Raw genomic sequence first — 21,198 nt, 5'->3', positions numbered from 1 at the left:
ATTACATCAGCATCCTAGACTCTGTGCTGGCTCCCTGAAGTCCAAGCAGTATAAAAAAGCATGAATGGGTTCTGCATCTTCAGAGGCTGCCGCATAACACAGGGCCATAGAAAGTTGCCATGTATCAAGAGAAGCTCTCAGAGAAGCTCTGCATGGGCCTGAATTGAACTATGGAACTTGCTTTAAAAATTCAACAAATGAATAAAAATGAGTAATGCTTGTTTTGCAGGGTGAGCAAGGACTTCCCGGTGCTCCAGGCCCAGATGGACCTCCAGGACCACTGGTACGTCTGGAAGTTTTGCAGGATTTTTGTTATTTGTTTGTTTGTCGATAATGGGGATGGTTGTAGAAGTTCACTTCCACTCAGATTCCACCATATTCCTGGGATCCGCTGTATTTCCAAAATCAGGTGTCATGATCTTGTTAAGGAAGTCTGCTTTGTAATGATGGGCATTGCCGTCATAGACTGTATGCCAGCTTTTACCAGGCTGCTACCCTAGATGTTTCGGACTCCCAACTCCCATCAGGCCCAACTTGGCAAAACTATTGCAGAAGCTTCTGGCTGCAGTCTTAGCTGCCCAGCATGCCTTTGAAATGAAGGGTGCATTCCCATTTGCAGTCAAAGTGCAGCTTGAAATTCCACTCTTCTTTCTCGCATAACTTGGCTGTATTTTACAAAACCTTGTTTATCTGTGCGGAAGAAGCACCACTGTGGTTGGACTAAAAGTCTGCCGAAGAATCTTTATTAAGAAGAAGCAATTGCTTTAGAGAAGACTCCCATCACCATCTCTTCTGAATTGTTAATTCAAGTGTTCTAGGGATGACAAAGTTATCACAACCTGGTTAATAAGAAACCACAAGAAACAAGTTACACAGGAAAAACAGCATTCCATCCTTCCTTCATTCTGACTTCTTCTTATACTTGAACAGAGATGTGGGCTTAAGATAAAAGCAGGCTCAAGCCTGTTGCAGGTCCAGATCCTTGTACACCCCAAACCCACACATTCTGCTTCAACACGTATGTTGCTAGAGCTGGGTGGTGGCAAGAAAGTTTGGATCTGAGAATATTATGAGATTCCAAAGATACTGGATTTACATTTTTGAAAACATAAGTAGATGAGTTGGGTCTGGATTAGGTCTGGGTGGGGGAGAAATTTTATTCAGGTCATATTTAAGGGCAAACCTACTTCCTTCGTACTGTTGCATGCCACCCCCATCTCTGAGTGATGCAAGATTTCAGGGGTTCCAAGCTCTTGCCAGGGTTTGTGTTTCCTTTTGGAATGAAGCACAGAGGAGATTGTGGTGTCTTTATAATATATGGTTTATTTTCATTTATACAACCTGAGCCTACGATGGAAGGGTTCACAGCATTAACACCCCAAAGGGAGGGGCCCCACTCATATTTTATCTTGCACAGAGCCCCCTTTCCTTTGTTCTCTTGATTCATCACTGAGGCGACCATAACACAGGAATAATAATAATAATAATAATAATAATAATAATAATAATAATAATAATTTATTTATACCCTGCGCCCATCTGGCTGGGTTTCCCCAGCCACTCTGGGCAGCTCCCAACAGAATTAAAAGCACAACAAAACATCAAACATTAAAAACCTCCCTAAACAGGGCTGCCTTCAGATGTCTTCTAAAAGTCAGATAGTTGTTTATTTCCTTGACATCTGATGGGAGGGTGTTCCACAGGGAGGGTGCCACTACCAAGAAGGTCCTCTGCCCGGTTCCCTGCAAGCTCACTTCTCACAGGGAGTGAACCACCAGATGGCCCTCGGAGCTGGACCTCAGTGTCCAGGCTAAACGATGGAGGTGGAGATGCTCCTTCAGGTATATTGGGCCGAGGCCATTTCGGAAGGCCGAGACCAGGAAGCTGACCTGGCTTATATTTTAATACTTGCTAGATCCAGGAATTAGAAGGAACTGCATACAGCCTACTTCCTCCCCCACCCTCAAACTCATAACAGCACTTTGAAAACAATTTGAGAACTGAAACACAGCCCTCCTTTGAACTTCTCCAGATTTTGCAGTGACGTTTTCCAGCTAAGTAATGTGTACAAAAAGGCAAATGCTAGTATAAATTATCCCTATAAATGCATGCATTAGTGAAATTGGCATGTGTATATCAGGAAAGATTTGCACCTACTGTTTTCATGAGAACTTTCTATAGAAATCACAAATTGATGTGGAAATAATGGAGAACCAAACTAAAGACGGCAAAAATAAGAAACCAGAATCTGACATATTCACCCCTCCCTCATAATTTCCATCTAAAACAAGTTTAAGCTCTTGATTATCTAAAGGAAAGTTTATGGTGTGGTGCTATTTATTTATAGTATGTTCCTCTTTCTTTCTTAAGGGACCGCCTGGTTTACCTGGCTTGAAAGGAGATTCTGGTCCAAAGGGAGAAAAGGTAAGTGGCCTGATTTTGGACTAGACTTGCAAGTGTACTTTTGATGATAAAGAGTTAATTCCTCACTCCAGGCCTAACAGCACTGTGACACACAGGTCCCAGTCCAGCACTCTAACCACTAGGCCATGCCTGCTCACTAGTCCACAAGAATTGCTTACATCTCTTTTTTTTAAAAAAAAAACACATTTTAATGGTTTTTTAAGATGTTTTAAATTGTTCTTCAATACTTCAGTTAATGAGATTATATTATAATGAGATTATATTATAATACTTCAGTTAATGAGATTATTTTATCACTGATTCATTTCCTGTCCTGGGCTCCCTGGAGAGGAAGGCGTGGGATATAAATTTGATTAATGTGTTAAATTTAATAAATAAGCTTTTCTTTACCTTCACATGCTTGAGATTTTGAATTGCATCATTTGATCTTTCCTAGGGTCATCCAGGTCTGATTGGTCTGATTGGGCCCCCTGGTGAGCAAGGTGAAAAGGGAGACCGAGGCCTTCCGGGCCCTCAAGGAGGATCAGGGCCTAAAGGAGAACAGGTGAGCATCCAGGAGCTTGATGGGAAATTTCCTTTCTCATTCTTATGTCTTCCATTCAATCAGCAAGACTGATTTCTAAGTGGTGACTGGGGGAGAAATTTGATTTTTGCTTGTGTTTTAATGAGAAGCTACCTAATCTGCACTACTCATACCAATACACTGTGCAGCTATCCAAATTTCCACATTCCTATATTTTGCAATGCACTTCTCATACCAAACAACCTGTACAAGAAATGCATTTGTGGGGGGAATGTGAGAACCCATTAGTAAAAATAGCATATAAAAATATATTATATATGGAGAAATTGCTGTCAAAACTGTTATTCATTTGGGGTAGAGTGTGTGGAAAATCATGCTAAGATGCTGATGAAATTTAAATTAATAAAATTGCTAGATTGGATTGAGAAAACATGGTTTGTCACAGGTGTGGGGAGTCTGTTGTTGGATGTTGCCAGACTCCTATTCCATTAGCCCCAGTCAACGCGGCCAATGACAATGGATGAATGACTTTGTAGTTTAGCAACATCTGCAGGGCCAGAGGTTCCCTACACCTGGTCTGTTGTAATGATGATAGCATTAACTTACTTTAATGCTATCAATCAGCCAAAGAGATTTATAGGGAAATGTTTTGGAATGATAAATATGCAACATAACATAAAACTATACATTCCTTTTAATTTACTGTATTCCTATAAATATTCACGAGTACTTCTGTATTGTATAATAATTAATTAGTTTGATTAAAAATTTAAATATTTTTAAACATCCAAATTTAGAATTGGCTTCTCCAAAGCTTGTTGTTAACAGCAGATACTTTCTGAATTCCTCTTGAATAAACATTGATTTCGCTGTTTGGGTTTCTTTCTATAGGGTATAACAGGTCCGTCTGGTCCAATTGGGCCTCCTGGTCCTCCAGGTTTACCGGTACGTAGCAAGTTCTCAGAGATCCTTATTCCCAAAATGATGGTGCAAATGAGTCACTTGTGCATAAGAGAGGCGAGCTATTCAGTAAATAACCTGGTAGGCTACATGTCATTGTGTCTTGTTGTGGGTTCAACAAGAAAATGGGAGGCCTGGAAACTACCAGAAACCTCCTGTTGCACCAGATCTTTCTCAGATTCTACTGATCAATCCCTAGAATTCACTGACCCTCTTCTATATAGAAGAGCAGCTTTCTAGGGTTTCAAGCAGAGGACATTTCCAGCCCTACCTAGAGATGTTTGGATAGAACCTGGCATATTCAGCATGCAAAACAGATGCACTAAAACTGAGCTATGGCCCATCCCGGAGCATACCTAGGAGTTGGCTGGGTTGGCCCCCGAATAGAATGAATGGACATGACTAACTTACGAACATAAATTTCTGTGAGTCTATGATTCTATGATACTCTGAGTAAAATGTAGGTGGGATACAACCCATAGTAATTCTGGAATTTCTTTTTTTTAATGTTAAACAGATGTTTTAAGATATTGCTTGGGGGCTTCATGGAATCATAGAATTGTAGAGTTGGAAAGGACTCCAAGGGTCATCTAATCCAAACCCCTGCAATGCAGGAATCTCTCAACTAAATCATGCATGGCAGAAGGCCATCCAACCTCTGCTTAAAAACCTCCAGTGAAGTAGAGTCCACTGCCTTATGAGGATGTCCTTTCCACTGTCGAAGAGCTCTTACTGTCAGAAAATTCTACCTAATGTTCCGTTGGAATCTCCTTTCTTGTAACTTGAATCTATTGTTTTGTGTCCTACCCCGTAGAGCAGGAGAAAATAAGCTTGCTCCATCTTCCATATTTGAGGAGAGATGAAGTGTATCCCTAGCACATTCATTTGAAACCTGCAATAATGTTTGGGTTTTAAATCAGTAGCTTACATTAATGTGAGTGATAATTTGTGTATGTGTGTGAATCTACTAACTGTTGGTTTGGCTCTCTCCATGGTCTAGGGTCCCCCTGGTCCAAAAGGTGCTAAAGGATCATCGGTAAGTCAAACCTATGCAACTGGGAACATTAATTTGGTGGAGTCATGCCAAAGTCACATTTTGGTCTCCCATCTTGATTCAAAATGGCACCTGGCCTCTGAACATCAAAGATCCCTGCCCAAGGAACCCTTGAATTGAGTTTGGAAACGATATCTTGAGAAGCAGCCAAACCTACGCCAAAAAAATGTGCAAAGTCACACCAAAGTTGTTTTCTGGGCTACCATCTTGAATCAAAATGGCTCTCTGCATCCAAACATTGATGAAAACTACCACCCCTATTTTGAGAATTCTTGTGTTAAGAGGTAGCCTTACCTGGTTCTTTTAACTACACTCAGAAGGCTATCTTTGTTCATCATGTAGCTGCTCCCATATAAAGGACTTGGGGCCAGAGGCCCACAGCAAATAGGAGTTATCCCTTGATGACAAGCCTCTGATCTGTGGATATCTGTATTGCCCACCTAACTAACATGTCCTAGTTTCTGTTTCTTTGTCTTTCTAGGGTCCAACAGGTCCAAAAGGGGAAACGGGTCACCCTGGGCCACCAGGGCCTCCTGTAAGTACTGGTCACCATGTCCTTTGTGGTTTTGGAACACCTCTCCCCTTTTTATTGGAAATATTTACAGGCAGCTTTTTCATAAACAAATAACAAAGTGGTTTACAAAATGACATAGGACCATACAGTTAATACACAGGAAAGTTAAAAGCAGACATCAGTTAAACATTGTGAAAGGATCTCTTCTTAACTGCCTGCACAGGCCTGGGAGAATGACAAATGTTTTCAACGGGCATTTAAAAGTTGGTATAGAAGGCTCCTGCTGAAACTCCAGTGGCATAAAGTTCCACTGGACTGGACCATTGACACTAAAGGCTTATTTCTCTTTGTTGTCAAACAAGCCTCCCCAACTCAGGGGATGACTAACAATCCTCCTGCAGATAATTTCATTGTTCAACATAGAATATAAAGGCTCAGGCGATCCCTGAGGTACCCTAGATGTTAGTTGTTCAAGGCTTTGTAAATTAATACAAGGACCTTGAACCTGGCTTGGTATAGATGGGCAGCCAGTGAATATGCTTTAACAGTGGTTCCCATGTTCTCAGCCAGATGCCCCCATCAGCAATCTGGATACCACATTCTGCACCAGCTAGAGCTTCCTAACCAGGCCCAAGGGCAGTCCCTTGAAGAGCAGCTTACAGTAGTCCATCCTTGATGTTGCCCCTTCCCTACGTGTTGTCTTTCTCTGTCTTCAGCACCAGTTAAACCGTGTCACTCTACTTCTTCCTTGCCCCAGGGTCCTCCAGGGGAAGTGATCCAACCACTTCCCATCCAGTCCTCCAAGAGGACCCGGCGGAACATTGACGCCAGCCAGTTGGTCAACGAAGGCAATGCTGACAACTACATGGACTACGCTGACGGCATGGAGGAGATCTTTGGCTCCTTGAACTCTCTGAAACTGGAAATTGAGCAGATGAAGCACCCGCTGGGCACTCAGCACAACCCAGCTCGCACCTGCAAAGATCTGCAACTCTGTCATCCGGATTTCCCAGACGGTATGGATGGGCATCAGTGGATATGCAGGAAGGGGAAGGAGGGTTTATCTGGGAACCAGAACAGTGTTGTACACATCTGCAATTTCTACATGCTTCAGATAGGGATGGAGGAGACATTCAATTCGGTAGCTGGGATTCCTGCATTGCTGGGATTGCTGCAGGTATTCAGACTAGTTGACCCATGGGGTCCCTTCCACCTCCACAACTCTTGAGTCTAAAGCTGATTCCATCAAATTCACAGTTTCTGAAACAATAGGCAAATCAAAAATTTGCACTTACCCAAATTTCGTGATGCAGTTCTCCAGTCAACCTGTGTTTCACAAAATGCATAGCTCAGGGGAAAGTGTGCATAAAAAATGAGGGTATTAGTGAAAATAACATACAAATACAAATAACGTTTAGGGAAATCTCTTGCAAGAATGTATTTGTTAGTGAAAACTGCACATAAGCATTTGTTGCATAAAATTGGTTTATTAGGAGAAATTCACTCCAAAATACTGGTGGATTTTCATGAGGATTCTTTCTAAGAGAGATTGCAAATTTCTACTTAGAAAACAAAACATCCTTCCATCCCTAGTCCCTTTTTATTGTTGCGAAAAGAAATTGGTGTCATATAGTAGGATTTTCACAAACATAGGAATGTGTTAGATGATTAAATTGTAGGATTTGTATCAATTCTTCCTGTCTTCCTTCCTCCCCTCAAAAAAACATGGTCCCAACTCCAGGTGAATACTGGGTAGATCCTAATCAAGGTTGTTCCAGGGATTCCTTCAAAGTTTACTGTAATTTCACCGCTGGTGGGGAGACCTGCATCTTCCCAGATAAGAAGTCAGAAGGGGTAAGTGATTCTTGTGAGCTTTTTCTCTTCCTTTCTTTCTTTCTTTCTTTCTTTCTTTCTTTCTTTCTTTCTCACTAATCTGGGCATCCCTTTCACTTTCATGTTGGAAGGCAGGCAGAAAAGTTGACCTGTCCATTGGATCCTTGATTTGGTTCTATGGGAAGCTTAAAATCATATAACTGTAGAGCTGGAAGGTCCCCCGAGGGTCATCTAGTCCAACCCCCTGCAATGCGGGGATCACAGCTAAAGAATCCCTGATAGGTGGCTATCCAACCACTGCTAAGAAACCTTCAACGAATGAGAGTCCACCACCTTATTTAGAACCAAGCGGCCCCTATCTTGTGCCTAATTGCACTCTAAAAAAGCTACTCAGTTCCTAATAATGGCTTGATCTCCAGAACTATATTTGAAGTGAGAGGCCGTAGCTCAGAAGGCCTGTGTATAAATTATTGCGATAAAGAAAAACTACTTGCTTATTCACAGTACATATTTTTTATAAGCCTAATAGCTCACTGTCCTGAAAGTAGCCTTGTCCCATGTTTGCATATAAAATGCAGGAAAAATGTAGCTGTGTTGCATTTCATAAAGAAATCACGAGAGCAGTTAATAGGCTGGAAGTGGAGAGATTATGTAGAACTGTATTAAGGAGGAAAAGGAGACTTGGATAATTTTTTCCAGTGGGCTGTTATGAACATTTTAGGAAGAAAACATGATTTCCTTAATCATTCCACTGTTCAGGATATAGTCAAAGCCCTCCAGGTCAGATCCTTTAAGATTATGCTTCAAAGAACTCCAGGCTTCAGGGCTCCATGGCAGAGCATCTCCTTTGCATGCAAAAGGTCCCAAGATGAGTCCCCAGTTGCGTCTCCAGCTAGGACTGGGAAAGACCCCTGTTCAAAATTCTGAAGAGCTTTTGGTAATGCTAAGCTGGGTGGACCAATGGCCTGGCTCAGTAAAACCATATTTGATAGCCGTCTTCAACTATCTGAAGGGTTGCCATGTGGAAGATGGAGCCAGCTTGTTTTCTGCTGCTCCAGAGGGGAGGGCCTGAATCTATGGATTCAAATGACAAGGAAGGAGATTACAACTAAACATTAGGAATAGCTTTGTGTCATTCAGTGGTGGAACAGACTCCCTCAGAAGGTGGTGGCCTCTCCTTTCTTGGAGTTTTTTAACATCCAGTGGTTGAATGGCCATCTATCAAGGATTCTTTAGCTGTTATTCCTGCATTGCAGGGGGTTGGACTAGATGACCCTAGGGGGACCTTCCAATGCTACAATTCTATGTTTCCATGATTCTAAGATAGCTTCCTATATTCCTATTTAACTCAACCTTTTATTCAGAAATACGAGGACTAGAATCTTTGTTTTTAGGGGAAGGACCACAACTTAGTGATGAAGCATCTGGTTTGTATGCAGGAGGCCCCATGTTCAATCCCTGATGGCATCTCCAAGCAGGAATGTCCCATGCCTGAAACCCTAGAGAGCAACTGCTGCCAGTCAGTGTAGGCAGTACTAAACTAGATGGACCAATGGATTTCGCTCAGTATAATGCAGCTTCCCGTGTCCCTTTTTCAACTCAACCGTTTCTTCAAAAGTATGATAACTAGACTGCTACTTCATTTTTAAAGGAAGGGCTCAGTAGTAGAACATATTTGCATGCAAGAAGATTCTGGGTTCAATCTTCAGGTAAGATTGGCACTGTCCTGTGCCCAAAATCCTGGAGAGCCTCTGCCACTGCATATTGGAAATACTGAGCCAGATGGACCAATGGTCTAACTCAATAGAAGGCAACACCCAATTTCTTGTCTTTCCCTAAGGATGGAATTGCTTCCAATTTCCTCCTTCAGCTCTGTGCACTTTTCTTCACTTCTTCATGCAGCTCATAAACTATGGAACTTGCTCCACAGGAGGCAGTGGTGGCCACTAACTTGGGTGGTTTTAAAAGAGGACAAATCCATGGAGGAGAGGGCTATTGATGGCTACTAACCACAATGGCTATGTTCTGCCTCCGCAGCTGGAGTCAGTAAGGTTCTGAGTACCAGTTGCTGAAAACCGCAAGAGGGAAGAAGGCTCTTGTGTTTGGGTACTGAGGGGTTCTCCTAATGGGCATCTGGTTGGCCACTGTGTGAAGATGGTGCTGGACTAGATGAGCCACTAGCCTGATCCAGCAGGTTCTTTTGTTTTTATGACAACATGATGCTGGATTAGATGAGCCATTAGCCTCATTCCAGCAGCCTCATGTTCAAGGTAATCACCAACCTATGCAGTTAGCAAGTGGATTCTGTGGCATCATGGGTGCCCAAGGAAGATGTCAAGGACACCATTGCTCCGACAGATTCAACACTGGTGGCTCCTGTAATACAAACCAATTGGGCTGAGCCTACATGTGCTCTTCGTTGGTTCTGGGCTCAGTTTTGCCATTCTGACCATTTGCTTCCAAACCTTATTCAGCCACCTCCAACCTTCCTGGATAAATGGACCATTTACCCAGGAGAGTGATATTTCTGCTTGTTCTTTACTGGCAGGGCTTGCTGATGGTTGTAGCCCAACACCTCTCCAGAGGTTATACAGACCATTAACCCCAAAGTAATGAGAGTTGTCACCGGGGGCATAATTGTTTTACAGCTGTGCATTCGTAAGGTTTGAAAAGTTTGATCTTGAAGTCAAGCAGTTAACTTTCCAGTTCAGGAATTCTTCCAAAATAAAGAGAGAGAGAGAGCTCAGATTTGGCACCAGGTCACCTTGATTTTAAACAGAAAGGAGGAACATAGCTGTCATGGTAACAAAAATACCTCTGGGTGGGGGGGGGGATTTGAGCCACTTATATTTCTAATGTGAACTTTTCAGAATTGCATTTCCAGAACCAAAACACCACTGTCCTTTTGAAATCAACAGTTTTCTGAATTTTGCAATGCCGTTCTCCTACCTAACGGAGGGGGGGGGGACATTTTTAAAATATATTTACAGGAGAGGAGAATTGCTGTTGTGGTCACATCCTGCTTGCTGGCTTCTCCTAATGGGCACCTGGTTGGCCACTGTAAGAACAGGCTACTGGACTACTTGGGCCCCCTTTGGCCTCATCCAGGAGGGCTCTTCTTGTGTTTTCACTCTGCTATTGGAGGCAGTAATGCGTCTGAATACTAGTTGCTGGAAGCCACAGGAGAAAGTTGCTCTTCTCAGGTCCTGCTTCCAAGGCTTCCCACCGGGACATCTGGGCGGCCATTGTGAGAATAGGAGGCTGGACTAGATGAGCACCCTTTGGCTTGATCCAACAGCCAGGCTCTTCTTATTTTCTGTGTCAAGGGAGTGGGGAATCTGTGGCCCTCCAGGTGTTTCTGCACTACAGCTCCTATCATCCCCGACCATTGACCGTGCTGGCTGGGGCTGATGGGAGTTGGAGTCCAACAACAACTGGAGGGCCACAGATTCCAAAATCCTATCTTATATTCCCCCTCCAGTGTCTGAGTTGATATGCCTCTGAATACCAGTTGACGTTAATCTCAAGTGGGGGTAGTGTCACTGTTGTACTCGGTCCTGCTTGTGGGCTTCCCATTGGAGCACTTGGTTGGCTATTGTCATGAAAGGATGGTGCACTAGATGGACCCCCTTTGGCCTGACCCAACAAGGATGTCCTTATGTATATTTTGGGGAGAAGTTGGAGATATTTCAATGTGAGTCTGTGCCCCTCCGAATATAACTCTTCTCTTTCTTTTTCTCTCTCAACCCTTTTCCTTTTCTTCCTCCCCGCCACGCCTCTTCCGCCACTTTCAGGCCAGGATTACCACATGGCCCAAGGAAAACCCAGGCTCCTGGTTCAGTGAATTCAAGCGTGGTAAACTGGTAAGGCACTCCCCCTTCTCACTTTCCAGTTTTGCTTTAAACGTGTCTCATATTTTGCAGAGCAAAATGGCTCGATGGCCCAAAGAGCAGCCGGCCACATGGTATAGTCATTTCAAGCGGGGGTCCCTGGTAAGTTGCTCAGCTTTTGGCACCCCACCACGCCTCTGACTGGGAGGAGACACGCCAGACACGCCCGCTTCTTGGTTATGGCCATCTCCTGAAAAACCCACCCGCTCACACACTGCATGATGGACTAACCAGCACGAGCATTGGGGGGCTCTAAATGACTACAGAGGAACAGTTTAAGGAGGAGCTGAGGTGTATCCTTGCTTCATGCCTCCTCCGAGATCTGCCTGTCACCATCTGGCTGGCTAATATTAGCCACAAGTAGCTGGCTAGGGCACTGGCGCAGCACACATGCACCCAGACCCAATCCAAGGCCCCAACCTGGGTAACAGCTGACCTAGATGTGTCCCTGAATCAGTTCTAATTAAGGTGTGTCTCCTTCCACCCTCCTGACAACACTGAAAGCGCAGGAGGATCCAATAGCACTGGGGTCTGATTCCCTAGTGCCTTCAGCCAGTGAGTGAATAGAGGGTTCATGTTGGTGTTCCCCTGCTGGGAATAGGTGTGTGCAGCTGACACAGTTTCTTTTCCACCCCACCCTGCAATGCCCCACTCCTGGGGTACTCCAGATTGCCTGATGCAACTGAGGGCAACCTAGGGCTGTCTCCACCTGACCTGTCCAAAGCCCAAATCTCAAATGAACTGATTTTGGATTTGGGCTTGGGCTGAATCTAGTGCACAACTTGTACTCAGTTCTGCATAACTTAGACAAGTCTCAGGATTCAGCCTTTCATGATTCTGAACTTGAATGTCTGCGAATTCGAACTTGAGCCATTGATGGAGTGGGAGCAATAAAAAGATTTTACTGACTGCTGAAGCTCCAAATTCATAAGATTCCTTAATATGTTATTCATGGATACCTTTAACAAGGTACCAGTTAGTTTAATTAATTAAATGGGTTGGTTCCAGCTAAGTTGTATTCAGAGGACACCTACTGAACTGAACATACCCAAGTTAGTAATGCCAGTAGGTCTACTCAGAGCAGCCCTATGGAATATGAGAATCAGTTGGTTTTGGTTTAGATTCTTCCCTCCAGTTTATGGCTCTGTTGCAAAACCTCTTTGAAGCTTATTGCTTGCATTTCTATATCACCTTTTTCACCAAAGATCTTCTGCATGGATCTCCCACTCCTCATTTAATCCCCACAACAACCCTGTGAGGTAGGCCACACTGAGAGGCAGGGACTGGCCCCTGAGATCACCCAGTGAGATTCATGACCAGGTGAGGATTTGAACCCCGGTCTCCCAGGTGCTAGTCCAACCCTCTAACCACTACACCACATTAGCTCATGATGCTTCTGCCTTAAATCCTCAAAACCAAACAAAATAGGCATCCTGGTCCTTCAGCCACCATCACTTTGCATGCAACACTCTTGAATCTGCACCCACATGGCTGGCAAGAGAGCTCCCACTTAACAGAGCACAACTGCCATCTCCTGTGTACGTGTTAAGAGCCCCTTCCCTCCCCATGCAGGGGAGAGAGTTGTTATGTCCGCAAATGCACAGCACTGTACTAATTTGCAGTATTGGTGCTGCACCACATGTAATCTTTGTGCCTTGGCCAGTTTCTCTGCTCTCTGCTAGCCATAGGCAAACCTATTTGTGCTGGGGACAGGGAGACCTGAATGGTTAGCAACTCCTCAAAATCTTCCTTCCTGCCTCTTTGCACATTTTGATGTCCTGCTGCTCTCCTTCTGCTTTAGTATTGCATCTTCTGTTCAAAATAGCTACCAGCATCTAGAAGACACCCCAACCTGATATTTTGGAAGGAGCAGGTGACTTGTTGGAGAAATGTCACTAGCCTCACAGCAGAACAACCCCCACAAACTGTTCTGGTGCAGAGAAGATTGCTGAGGTCTGTGGGAGAGTTTCTCCTGCAAGTCCCAAAAGGTCTCAGAAGACTCCAATCCTCGGTGATGCACTGCAGGGCTTTTAATGTGGCTAACCCCATTTCTGAACATACTGTAGTTCTTAGGATTCTTTGGGGGGAGAAGCCATGACGGTTGAATGTGGCATCACTGTGCTTTCAATCTCTGGTGTGGATGTGGCTCTCTGAGTGCCTTTAAAAAGGTAAAGGGACCCCTGACCATTAGGTCCAGTGGCAGGCAACTCTAGGGTTGCAGAGCTCATCTAACTTTACTGGCGGAGGGAGCCGGCGTTTGTCCACAGACAGCTTCCAGGTCCTGTGGCCAGCATGACTAAGCCGCTTCTGGCGAACCAGAGCAGCACACGGAAACGCCATTTACCATCCTACTGGAGCTGTACCTATTTATCTGCTTGCACTTTGACATGCTATTAAACTGCTAGGTGGGCAGGAGCTGGAACCGAGCAACAGGAGCTGACCCCATCGTGGGGATTCAAACCGCTGACCTTCTGATCGGCAAGCCCTAGGCTCTGTGGTTTAGACCACAGTGCCACCCATGTCCCTTATTCACCTCGAAATTCCTAAGCTATTCTGAAGGAGGGTTTCCCCCTCCCTCCTTTAATTGCCCAGAGCACCTTTTCCATCCAGGAGAGTGAAAAATGGGATTACAAATTGTGAGTTTCACCTTGGGGGGTTCCCCCCTCCCCCTGCTCCAGCCCTGGAACAAATGCATAACTCCCATTAGATTTTTATGAGCTTTTGCACCTGTTCAAGCTCATTATAATCTTGCAGCCATATGGCTCCAGTCACGAACTCTTATTATTATAATATTATAAGTAAACAAGCAGCTCTGAGGACATGTTGTCCTGTTGGTTTAATAATAATTATTATTATTTCACAAAATCTGCTTCGTTAAATATCCGCCCCATTCCCTTCACAGAGTTACAATTTTCAGAGTGGTTCACCTCTTTCCAGGAAATGTAGTTCTGTAAAGGAGGAACAGAGATCTCATAACAACTCTCAGCACCTTTGACAAACTACAGCTCCCATAATTCTTTGGGGAAAGTCCACACAACAACCTTGTAAGGAAGGTTAGAAGTTGTAGTTTATTCAGAATGCCTTAATAATCAATCAGTCTCCCCAGAAAACCATAGAGATTGCAGTTCTGGGAGAGGGAATAGAGGTCTCCTAAGAACTCTTAGCACCCTGAATAAACTCAAGCTCTCAGAATTTTTTAGGGGGGACCATGGCTGTTTAAAATGGTATCACTGTGCTTCAAATGTACGGTGGCCTGTGATTTGGAGAATTCTCCTGTACTAGAAGAATTCCAAGGAGGGTGATAAGGCTAGTGACATGTTGCAGGAGATGCCCTACAATACTCGTTAAAAAGCAGTGACCTGTAATAGTCTTGGAGAATGGCACAAGTGAGCTTCATTATCTTTTCCAATTTGATTTGGGATCCTCTGTTGGGTGAGCATTTCTCTTTCCCAATTGCCACCATGGCTATAAATCAGTGCCGCCTCCCCAAAATGACTAAGGAAGGAATATGGCAGCTCTGAGGTGGTTACAGCTGGTTGGCTAGTTCGTCTTCTAAAATGCAGGTAGCGCCTTCTCTGTTGGCATACTGAGCTTGCCATGATTAGTCATGTTGATCTCTCCGGATAAGCGTGGACACAGATCCAGATCATTGGTTGGTATACCCTTTCTTTATTTCTTTGTGACTCCTTTCTTGTGAAGCTGCTCTCACTATGAGTCTCTCCTGTTTTCATTTGGTACATCTCTATTTCCTTCCGCCCCCTTCCAGGTTCTTTCAAAGGAACAGGCTGTCTCCAGAACACGTTCCTAAAATGCAGTCCATAATATCTAGCGAGGGCAGGTACTTCTGTCTGAGAGCAGTTGCAAAACCAGAACAGAATGCCCAAATATACCATCTGTTACACCCAGTAGCCTGTTCTTTGCTGCATACACATTTCCCTGCCTACCTACCCGGAGCAGATCCATTGAAATGAACTGCGATTCCTGCATTGCTGGGGGTTGGATTTGAGGACCCTTTGTGTCCCTTCTAACTCTACAATTCCAGGATTCTATGAAATTACCGTATTTTTTGCACCATAACACTCACTTTTTTCCTCCTAGAAAGTAAGGGGAAATGTCTGGGCATGTTATGGAGGAAATGCCTACAGGTGGCGGGGGGGATCTGCTGCAGTCGTGAGCAGAGGATCCATGGTTCCCCTTCCTTCCCTCCTCCATGGTTACAAAGCATAGATCCATATGGATCCTCAGGATTTTTGCATTGGGCTACTCCAAACTCACTGTCAGATCACATGTCTGTGGCCACAGCATGAACCACAAAAATCATATATCCACTATTTCGTTTAGAATATTTTTTTTCTTGTTTTCCTCCTCTAAAAACTACGTGCGTGTTATTGTCTGGTGCGTGTTATAGAGCGAAAAATACGGGTAATGGAAGCCACAGTGGGTGGAGAGTGCTCTTGTGCATGTGTCCTACTTGACATCATAGGCATCTCGTTGGCCTGTAAGGACAGATGAGCCATTGGCCTGAACCAGCAGGGCTCCACCCACTGTTGGAGGCAATATGAATAATTCTGAATTCTAGTTGCTTGGAATCACAAGTGGAGAGAGCTCCGCGGTTGCGTTCAGGTCCTGCTTGTGGACTTCCCATTGGGACACCTAGTTGGCCACTGTAAGAACAGTATGCTGCCTTTGGCCTGATCCAGCTTCTTATGGTCCAGCTTTCTATACGCCATCTGTTGTTAGCCCAGGATGCCTCCCAAGTTCATGGAATCATAGAATGGTAGAGTTGGAAGGGACCCTGAGGGTCATCTAGTCCAACCCCCTGCAATGTAGGCATCTCATCTACAGCATCTCTGACAAATGGCTATCCAACCTCTGCTTCAAAACCTCCAAGGGAAGGAGAGTTCCACCACCTTCCAAGTTGTTGCACAGCCTTGCCTTCCCTGCTTCCTCCCTCTCCTCTTCTTCTTTCCCCCTCAGCTCTCCTATATTGATTCCGATGGCAACCCCATTGGCGTGGTGCAGATGACCTTCCTGAGGCTCCTGAGTGCTTCCGCCCACCAGAACCTCACCTACAATTGCTTCCAGTCGGTGGCCTGGCACGACGCCACGGCTGGCAACTATGACAAGGCCATCCGCTTCCTGGGCTCCAATGACGAGGAGATGTCCTATGACAACAACCCCTTCATCAGGGCTGTCCTGGATGGCTGTGCAGTGAGTATCTGCTTGTCTTAGAATCATAGAACTACAATGGTACCTCTGGTTGCGAACAGGATCCGTTCTGGAGGCCCGTTCGCAACATGAAAAGAGCGCAACCCGCAGCGGTACATCTGCGCACGCGCGGGCTCCGATTTGCCGCTTCTGCGCATGCGCATGACATCATTTTGTACGTCTGTGCATGCGCGAGCAGCAAAACCCAGAAGTAACCCTTTCCAGTACTTTCGGGTCGCCGCAGGACATAACCTGAAAGAACGTAACATGAAGTGGACATCTGCTTTGCAAACAGAAGGCAACAGACCTTGATTTTTGGCATGTTTTCTAAGAAGGATGTTTGATGGCGAGACTGGTAAGGATTTTAGCCCTGAGGTTCCACCCTCTGGGTTGGATGCCACCTCTGCTGTTAAAGGCAGGATGCCTCTGAATACCAGTTGCTGGGAGTCCCAAGTGGGAAGAGTGGCCATTCAGATCATGTTCTGCTTATGGGCTGCCCACTGGGGCATCTGGTTGGCCACTGTGAGGACAGGATGCTGGACTGGATGGGCCCACTTTGCCCCGATTTACCAGGCTCTTCTTATGGTCTACCTCCACTCTTGGAAGCAGTATGCTTTTGATTGCCAGTTGCTCAGAATCATAAGCGAGGGGGCCTGCCTTTCAATTTTCTCCATTTCCCCCCAGGCAAAGAAAGGCTACCAGAAGACGGTCTTGGAAATCAACACCCCCAAAGTGGAGCAGGTCCCCATTGTCGACATCATGTTCAACGACTTTGGAGAAGCATCGCAGAAGTTTGGGTTCGAGGTGGGACCAGCTTGCTTCATGGGCTAAGGGACCACTCAGAAAACTAGTTCTCCAAAATGAGCAACCTCGTAACCTCATCGCGCCTTCGGTTTTTGGTTCCATTTTTGTGTCATCGTCACATGCACGTTCTAAAACTGGACAGTTTGATGGGATTGCTATCTATTTGGGTTTTCTTTCCTCCCCCCGCTTCTGTTTTGCCTGCACTCCAACTCTGCCGCTGGATCACCCTTCCCAAACCATTTTTAAGCCCCAGGATCATCATTCCCACTGCAGACTCCAGAATCACATGACCTAAGGACATCCACTACCAGCAAAGGCCATCTCTCCAAAAACCCTCTTGCTCTGCATCTCCTCTGAGGCCACCAAAGAGTTTCCTGCACTTGAACATACAGCTGTTGTTTCAACACACTGAGACCACAAAACCAGGTCTTGTTCTTCCGTAATTTTGACAACCTTGCCAAAGCTGGGGGAAGACCAGGTACTGTGGATCGTTAAAGTTCCCCATCTCTTGGAAGGTTTTGGAAAAATCCCACAGAAAACTATTCTCCAGGTGTGACACAACAACTCACTTGTCCTCGGCATAGGAGCGTAGACTTAGGATGCGCCAGAATCCTCCCAGGTCAGATTACCAGACCGCTGGTGTTTCAAACAGAACTCATATGGAATAAACATTTTTTTTTAATTGCTTTTTGTAAAACTTTGATCCTAAAAGTTACAACTGAAATCAATTACAGGAAAGAAAACTTTTCCCAGGTTCTGACTGTCTTCCCCATATGATAAAGGTGCTTCTATTTTTGTATGTTGTTAAGTAAATATTTGTATATTATTATATTAAATATAAAATGCCTCTGGTTCAAAGCATGCATGTGACTTGCCCCATGTCCCTGATTGATAATTTAACGAGCCCACATTTCTTACCAGCAAACCAGCCCATCTGATGAAAAACACCAGTCCAGGAGGCATAAAATCATGTAGAGTTGGAAGGCACCCCAAGGGTCAACTAGTCCAGCCTCCTGCAACCCAGGCAATGAATTGCTGTTGCGGTTCCCTCCCTGCACCCGTGGGGTGGGTGCACCTGGTAAAAACATTCAGGCACTTTGAGCCTTATGCATAAACACAGATGTAAGGCTGCACTTGAGTTTCTCCTCCTTACTCCTGAGTAAGCGTGTCTTCCAGGATTTTACCCTTACTTCTGACTAAGCTGGTGTTTTCTCTGTTGATGATTACACAATCAATATACACAGTATTCCTCATGTGCCTGAGTGGTTTTACTTTTGAAGTGGTGGGGGGGGTGATCAGATAAACCATGCCGCAGCTCTCCAAAGGAAAAGAGACCTTGAGGAATGTCAGGATCGTGTGTTTTTTTTAATTAACAAAGCGTATTGTTATACTGGAAATCCATGACACTGCTGCAAAAAGAAAAAGAAAGTGCCTTTGTCAGCTCTGACAAGTAGTACAGACTTGGGGTCAGCTGTCACTCCATTTGATTTCAAGGTACAGGTTTCATTTTTTAAAAAAAAAATATCCCCCCCCCAACTAAAAGCCTCTTCCCCCCTCCCCAAAATTCCACCTCCTCCTCCCTCGTTGGAGGATTGTACATGGCAGGGATCTCCATTATTATTTTTACTTTAAAAATAATTAAAAAAATAATAAAAACACAGGTGCTTATATTTTTTATTATTATTATTTACATTTTCTCTTTTTTTGTTGGTGCTATCTCTGACGACGACACTGGTGGACACCCCCCTGCCATTTACCTCCCTCCAAGGCTCATTTAATGATGTTCTGATTGAGCACCTTTCCAGCACCCCATTCTACCCCCCCTCGACCCCCACCCCATCCACAGTCTTGAATGGAGTTGCATGCTAGTCTGATTATTTCAATGCATAGACCAGCCCACTTCTGTAGAAAAGTATTAAAGCTGTGCTTGCTTGTGGGGAGGGGTTTTGTTTTGTTTTTCCTTTTGTAACAAATAGAATATTCATGCATTTTTATAGGATGATTAACTATGCCAGATTTGTACTCGTGCGCTGAATATTTGTGGTGCTAATTTATGTATTTGTTTGATGTCCTGAAGTCAAGCTTGCCCCCCCCAACCCAAAACAACTGCATTGCAACAGCAATAAGAGATGGTGTGATCCTGTGTGCCTTTTACCTAAAGACCACTGAGGAAGGGGAGGGCAGAAGCTTGCTAGCAATAAACTGTTTCAGTTGGGGCCTTCACTTTTTTTGTTTCTTCTCTCCATGAGTTGGGTGAGTGGTACTCCGAAAGAAGGAAAATACAGTAAGAAGCAGTGCACTTTTGCCAAAGAACCCCTGTCCAAGGAGGTCAATTGGAGGTCAGTCTTTGCAAAGGAAAATACATCATGTATACTGTGAACAGGAGCCTTTATATGATGTATTTTCCTATTTTTTAAATGAACCAAGGGGACAGGGCCCTGAGGTGCTCCATGGTGCTATCTAGTTCAGACTCCATTCATATTTGTACCATAGAATTCTCAGAGCATTTTGTGTTCTCTTGGGCAAGCTTGGAAACACACACCAGGGATCCCTCATTGAGAAGATCAGGGAGAGCGAGGCAGCTTCCCTGGTGGATAGAGAACTGCTATCACATAGCATTCCTTGAGCTTCCCCCCAAAATGCAACAGGTAGAGGCAGGAATGCATTAGCTTAAGGATAACGACACCCTGAAATGAACGAGCAAGCCTCCCTTTTCTCACCCCTTTTGGTTAAGGTGGTGTTTGACCCCAGATTGCACTTTTGGTTCATGGATATGAAGAGTCAGCCCCAAAAGGCTAAACTTGTGCCTATGTATTAGACCATCCCTCTGCAACCTGGTGCCCTCAGGGCTACAATTCCCAGACATCTTGAGGGCCCCAGGTTGTCAAAGGCAGTTTCTGAACAGCATGGTGGACATTCAGCCCCCTTGCAGCTGATGGATCAGGTTCCCTGAAGGTTATAAAGTTTGAGCCCTACTGTTCTAGAACAGCATCTTTAGCCAAAAAGACAATTTAGGAATACCATACCTTATTTTTAGTTCCTTGCACCTTGAAAAATGCTAGGAAATCCAAAGGCTTGAGTGTTTGCACCTGCAAAAGAAATGGCTTATTAATATGGATGGATGGAGATACCTACTAAGCACACCCACACAATTAGGTCATGTGATTCTGTTCTGCTAATTTCTCTTCAATGAATCTTTAATTCCCCCCCCCTTTCTTTCTGTTGGGTGTTTCTGTCAAAAAAAATAATCCTACCAAGTGTTGTAAAACTGTACTGAAGTTTTGACCCTTTTTCCTTCCTCCCCTCCCAGACCACTTACCTAACGGTATATTGCAATAAAAATTATTCCTTGTATTTGCAGACATATATTTCTGTGTAATTTTATCCCCTCCCCTTTTCCTCTCTTAATATATATTATGACTTGAACAAATGTTGATTGAGAAAAAAAATAAACCTATGAAAAAACAAAGTTTTAAATACATACTCCTCCCCCGGTTTTTTTTAAAGTATTATGGGATATGTGTGTGAATGCCCAGACCTCTTTGTACAGGTTCAAACATTCCAATCCAACAGTGCCCATCGAAAGGTAATTTTTTTAAGGGGAAAAACAAAATTTAAACCTGTGTAATAAAGGAATAAATGTTTTTTTCCAATAAATCAAGTTTACTGTTTCCACCTGACCCACCCTGACGTTGAATGCTTCTTGAACAAGATAGGCTTTAACAGAGGATTAGACAGGTCCCTGGAGGAGAGGACTGTCGATGGCTGATAGCCACAATGGTTGTACTCTGCCTCCATGGTCAGAAGCATCAATGCTTCTGAATTCCAGTTGCTGTAAACCCCAGAAGGGGAGAGTTGCTCTTGTGCTTGAATCCTGAGTAAGGGTTTCCACTTGGGGCATCTGGTCAGCTACTGTGAGAACAGGATCCTGGACTAAATGGGCCATTGGCCTGATCCAGCAGGCTCTTCTTATGTTCTCATGAGTGTG

General features: G+C 44.4%; 1 protein-coding gene across 1 annotated transcript in view; it reads left to right on the top strand.

Annotated features, from left to right (window-relative positions):
• Positions 1–20,890, top strand: part of COL5A1 (collagen type V alpha 1 chain) — a 190,816-nt gene extending 169,926 nt beyond the window's left edge. The window contains exons 56-66 of the mRNA XM_082207903.1: positions 230–283; positions 2,371–2,424; positions 2,861–2,968; positions 3,839–3,892; positions 4,908–4,943; positions 5,443–5,496; positions 6,233–6,491; positions 7,217–7,329; positions 11,103–11,171; positions 16,176–16,409; positions 17,091–20,890. Coding sequence (XP_082064029.1) covers positions 230–283; positions 2,371–2,424; positions 2,861–2,968; positions 3,839–3,892; positions 4,908–4,943; positions 5,443–5,496; positions 6,233–6,491; positions 7,217–7,329; positions 11,103–11,171; positions 16,176–16,409; positions 17,091–17,237 — 1,182 coding nt within the window. The 3' untranslated portion in view covers positions 17,238–20,890. The remainder of the gene's footprint in view (positions 1–229; positions 284–2,370; positions 2,425–2,860; positions 2,969–3,838; positions 3,893–4,907; positions 4,944–5,442; positions 5,497–6,232; positions 6,492–7,216; positions 7,330–11,102; positions 11,172–16,175; positions 16,410–17,090) is intronic.
• The last annotated feature ends 308 nt before the right edge of the window (positions 20,891–21,198 follow it).

The sequence above is a fragment of the Podarcis vaucheri genome, assembly GCF_965113315.1.
Source record: "Podarcis vaucheri genome assembly, chromosome: Z".
Classification (NCBI taxonomy): domain Eukaryota; kingdom Metazoa; phylum Chordata; class Lepidosauria; order Squamata; family Lacertidae; genus Podarcis; species Podarcis vaucheri.
The sequence above is the reverse complement of the archived record's forward strand: the minus strand, read 5'-3'. Positions and strand labels throughout refer to the sequence as shown.